The 5,757-nt window shown below is 32.6% G+C and overlaps 1 protein-coding gene across 1 annotated transcript; it reads left to right on the top strand.

The window, feature by feature from the left end:
- Positions 1-1,392: 1,392 nt before the first annotated feature.
- On the top strand, positions 1,393-3,031 carry LOC131621899 (GDSL esterase/lipase At1g29670-like). The gene is made up of 4 exons (XM_058892963.1): positions 1,393-1,726; positions 1,820-1,944; positions 2,036-2,281; positions 2,378-3,031. Exons 1-4 carry the CDS (start codon positions 1,480-1,482, stop codon positions 2,855-2,857), a joined length of 1,098 nt encoding a protein of 365 aa, XP_058748946.1. The 5' UTR covers positions 1,393-1,479; the 3' UTR covers positions 2,858-3,031.
- The last annotated feature ends 2,726 nt before the right edge of the window (positions 3,032-5,757 follow it).

Here is a 5,757-nt window from a genome sequence, read left to right as displayed (position 1 = left end):
TGGGCTTTGACTGATTGGCTGACGTGGCAAAGGAATAATTGCTGACTGTGTTATCTTCTTAACCAATCTTCATAACCAATCTTCACACTCTCAAAAATCTTCATCAATTCACTCTCCAACAATTTTCACTCATCAAGAATATGCAAATAAAAACCAGAAACGAATCTTCAATCTCCTATCCAATTTCTAGAAAATCTTCAACAGAGCTTCATCTTCCTCTTCTCATTTTCTTCACCAATCAGAAAACGCTCAAAGAAACTTCTCTCTGCTCTCTCTGAACCGTTCTCCTGCGTAACTTCCTCCTCACAAATTCATCAACATCAATCACCGCCATAACCGCTTCATTCGTTCATCAACGATCCTCCTCATCATTCTTCACTGCGAACAACAACAACATTGCAAGCAGCATCAGACCTTCATCTACAAACAACAACAACCTATCGCAAACGTTAAATCGCGGAGGGAGAGGAAGAAAAACGGAATCGAAGCTTACCGGTTCTTGAAGCTTTATCTGGATTTCTCTTCATCACCGTCGATATTGAAGAAGCTCCGACAGAGAATCGCAACATGGGAGATGATGAGATCGAGAGAGATGTGCGTTCGCGAGAGAGAGCGAGAGTTGGATTGCCGCACCGTTGAGAGTTGCCATCGCCGGGCATTCGTGATTGCTCCGGCCGCCGTTGAGTTCACACAGAGGAAGGGAAGAAGGAGAACGTGAAGCTATCTCACGTAACACAACCCTAATCCCTTTTCAATTTTGGTTCAATTTTGCCACGTCAGCCAATCAGTCAAAGCCCAGTAAGCATTAGTAGTAAAAGGGTGTGGTGAAACTGGCTTTACACTTTTATAAGGGTGTCTTCTTAAAAAAAAAGTTCAGGGGGACAAATCTGAAACACGCCCTAATGGTAGGGGTGAATTGCATTCAACCCTTAAAAAAATGATATGAGTCATTTTAGTTTTAAATAAATTATGAAATTGTAGGAGTTAAGAATCCTACATACTTAAGTAAAATTTCATGTAGGTGACACCAAATATATTATTTGTAATAGTGTATTTATAATAAAGGTAAAAGCGTGTGTTTGTAATTAAGAAGAGGGTGTCTAAGTATGTCAATTATAGATGTTACATTTAGAATTATTGACATCATTGTTAGAGTGCGTGTAAAATTCACTCTCACCGTGGTACAGAGTTTAGAGAAAATTGTATCGAAATAATATGTACCAGATGATCATGCACCACAATATCTAACGGCAGCCTTTTCATTCATTTTCACACTATTTACGCGTAAATTTAATGCTTGCTAATTTCCTACCAAAATATCGTTAAAGCCTTTACTATTTTGGTCCATGTCTCTTCCACTTGGATCAGTACATATATAGCTTTGCTCATTTCACAATTTCATCATCCAATTCCATCTCTCTCATTCTTACTCTCACACTCCTTTTGCCATAAAAATTACTTGCCCATTTTCTTGCTTCAATGGCACATAAGAACCTTTCTATAATGAATATAGGGATAGTATTAGTGGTGTTAGTTTTGAGTATTGGTATTGGAAATGCACAACAAGTACCATGCTATTTTATATTCGGAGACTCTTTGGTTGATAATGGTAACAACAACCAACTCACTTCTATAGCAAAAGCTAATTATGCTCCTTATGGAATTGACTTTCCTGGCGGACCAACTGGAAGATTTTCTAATGGCAAAACTTCTGTTGATGTAATTGGTGAGATTCTGCTTTTTTATTCTTTAATATATAGTTAGTTCTATATGCATGCAAGTAAATAATTGTCTATCTTGTTTAACTCTTGTCTAACAGCTGAGCAATTGGGATTCAACGGTTACATATCTTCGTATGCATCAGCTAGAGGTCGAGACATACTTAGAGGAGTCAATTATGCTTCCGCAGCTGCTGGAATTAGAGAGGAAACTGGACAACAATTGGTACCTCATTTTTCTTTTTTATTTTTGCTTCTAATTAATGTAACCTTTTTTTCTTCATTTTTCTAACATTATTTATGTTTGTACTTTGTAGGGACAAAGAATTAGTTTTAGAGGTCAAGTGCTAAATTACCAAAGGACAGTGTCTCAGTTAGTAAATAATTTTGGAGATGAGAATACTACTAAAAATTATCTAAGCAAATGCATTTATACAATTGGATTGGGAAGTAATGATTACCTTAACAACTATTTCATGCCTCTAACCTATTCTAGCAGTAGACAATTCACACCACAACAGTATGCTAATGTTCTTCTTCAAGCATATGCTCAACAACTCAGGGTTAGTCCCTTGTTTACCTTTTTCATTGTGTAGTAATTATTTGTTATAAAAAAATGTCAAAAATTAAAAGCTAAATTTATATTTTTTGTGATTCAGATTCTATATAACTATGGGGCAAGGAAAATGGCATTATTTGGAGTTGGTCAAATAGGTTGCAGTCCAAGTGAATTGGCTCAAAACAGCCCTGATGGTAGAACATGTGTAGCTAGAATCAATTCTGCAAATCAATTATTCAACAATGGATTGAAATCTCTTGTTGATCAATTTAACAACCAATTTCCTGATGCAAGATTCATCTATGTAAATGTTTATGGTATCTTTGGAGACATCATAAGCAACCCATCAGCCTATGGCTTCCGAGTTACAAATGCTGGATGTTGTGGTGTAGGAAGGAACAATGGTCAAATTACATGTCTGCCCCTACAACCTGCATGTAGAGATAGAAACGCGTTCTTATTTTGGGATGCATTTCATCCAACAGAAGCCGGATACACAGTTATTGGTAAAAGAGCTTACAATGCTCAATCTGCTTCTGATGCTTACCCTTTTGATATCAATCACTTAGCACAAATCTAAAGAGGGTTTTGTGAAGCCACAAATAAGGTGGTATATTGTGTTGTTCATTTGATGGCGTCAAAAAGGCGTTTTACTTTTCTTATTTTTCTTGTGTAACAAGTTAAGTGTAATTTGTCTTAAACATCTTTTGTAATACTTATTATGTGGGAAATAGAAAGTTCCAGTTCAAGGTTACTATGCAAACCAACCGTAGTTGCCTAATTAAATAAAAAAGAAACAATTTGAATACAAAGTATCACGATTAAAATAAAACATAAGAAACCATCGCGATAGTTTTTACAAGCTTACTTAGCGATAATTTTTACAATATAGCGACTGAATTATCGACAGTTTTAACAGGAGGGACCAAAAGTTAAATTTTCTAACTTTAGAGGGGTGATTCTTTAACGATATTTTTTAGAGGGACGAAAAATAAAAATGTTCTAACTTTAGAGGGACTTTAAACATATTTAACCCAAATAATACTAATAGAAAAATGTTCTACTTTTGTATTTTTCCAATTTTTTAACAACTAATCGTTCTCTCCGTATAAAACCCTTTCTTACCAATGATGAAAATCATCCCATCTTTTCACATGGAACCTCTATAGTATCAATCGAGAAAATCTCATAATCATCATTGTTTATCTTAGCCACCGCCAGGGCCGGCCCAATATATGTTGAGGTCTAAGGCGAATTATACAATAAATTCTTTTAATTATTAATAATTATAAAATTATGAAAGTAATATTTTATTTAAATGTTAATTTTTTTTAATTTTTTAAAATGCAAAATCATTCATTAAATTATCATACAAAAAAGTCAACTCATGTAATTTTTTCTGTGTTGATTTTAAATAAGATTTTATAAACTTTAATTTTAAAAACTTCTTTCTGAATGCACAGTCATTATAGAAGAAACTATTAACATTAGTCTATAAACAATTAGATATTTTTAAAATAATCAAGTTTTTTTAACGAGTGCCCCAGAGTCACTAGTTAGCATTCCTAATAAAAAAAAATTACATATTCAGTGCATTGAATACCTACAATATTATTTAGAAAAGTTAATTATTTATGTTTTTAATGTATTGAATACATATATTTTAGGTAAAAATTTATCTTTTTACTTTATTAAACAATACTCAACTTACCTTTTTAATCTCTTAACCAGTACCAAATGGGCACTCATTAGCATTACCTTTTTATTATTAAACATAAAATAAAAAGTATGATTACATTGTTCAAATATGCTACAGAAATGAAATATTGTTTTAGTATATTATATATGAGTTTACAATGATTTTTGAAAATTTTATAATGTTGTTGATAATAATTTTATTAAATTATTTTTGTTTACGAATAATACTTTCATATAAATATGCGTGGAAGATATCAAATTTTTTGATTATTATGACTTTAAGAATAATACTTTATACAAATTAATAGATAAATTTATTGACATCAATAATACAAATAATGAATATAGGAGGTTTATATAAATTAATATTATAAAATAATACAATTAATGGATGATAGATTTATATAAATTGATGATATACTAGTAAGCCAAGTAATAAGTACAGCAGGGAGATGCAATAGAATTAGAAAAAACAGTATATTAAACTTAATTATTACCACTTTATTGAAAAGGGCCAAAATAGTAACACTAATAATATCAATTAAATGTTATTGAAATGTCTTTTTACAATCAACTGCTATTGAATGTAAGGGTTAAAAAAATTGAAATTTAGAGGCTCTAGGAAAAGGCCTAGTTTGCCTACCCCTAGGGCCGGCTCTGGCCACCGCAACCATAGAATTCTTCTGCTTCACCTTCTTCGCCTCTGCTCCATCACCTTATACATCTCCCAATTCTCTATTAAACAATCAATTGTTTTATCATCATAGTTGTAGTCATCGTCATAGTCATACTTGCATGGCCATTCTAAAAGTCACTTCCAAACCTTGCTTGCAAGAACAAAATTATTAACAATTGTGTGACATTTTGCTTAATAATGTGTGTTTTGTGTTTACTTCTCAAAGGCATTGTAACAACAATTATTGTTTTTTTCCAATTTCAGTTGCTCCTCAAAATGTTTTCGAACCAATATATGCATACTCAAAAACAACAGTTCATTTACCACTTTTTTAATTGATAGTTTGATTCAATAACAATTGTTGGAACATATGGAACAATTAGGGTTTCAAGAAAGATGAGAGAAGAAAAAGAAGAGAGAAAAACTACTAACTGAAAAACGATATTAAGAAATTGTTGATAAGTCTACCAATATTATACAAAGTCATACTCATATATAGGCGATCAAGGCCCAATCCCAAAATATACAAACTAAGACCAAAATATACAAAGTTATATTTTGGTTTCGACGCAACAACTAAATGTTGTATTTGACTTTTTCGAATACAACTTACTCCTACTATTTCAACTAGCTACTTCGACATAGTCGAATACTAGCTTTTCTACAAAACATCAAATTACAACTTCAAACGCACCACATAATTCACGTTTTCGAGACTTCTCATCCTAATGCTTTTCTTCAACTCGTCGAACTTGACTTTCTTCAGAAGTTTGGTGAGTATATCAGCTAGTTATCATTGTGTCTTACAATGCTCAAGTTCAAGTTTTCCTTTGTTTACTTGATCCCTAAGAAAATTATACTCCTCTATATGTGTTTACTTCAACCATTACACATAGGATGATTGGCTAGGTCAATAGCTGACTTGTTGTCGACAAACAAATTCATTTTCTGAGGTTCCTTAATCTTTAACTCTTCTAGAAACATCTTTATTCACGCTGCTTGACATGCCGCATACAATGCAGCTACGTATTCAATTTCACATGATGACAAAGCCACAATGTTTTTCTTCCTCGAGATCTTAGAGATTGGAGTGCCTTCGTTCATGA

The sequence above is a fragment of the Vicia villosa genome, linkage group LG1, assembly GCF_029867415.1.
Source record: "Vicia villosa cultivar HV-30 ecotype Madison, WI linkage group LG1, Vvil1.0, whole genome shotgun sequence".
NCBI classification, from domain to species: Eukaryota; Viridiplantae; Streptophyta; class Magnoliopsida; order Fabales; family Fabaceae; genus Vicia; species Vicia villosa.
This window is presented reverse-complemented; position numbering and strand designations above follow the sequence as displayed.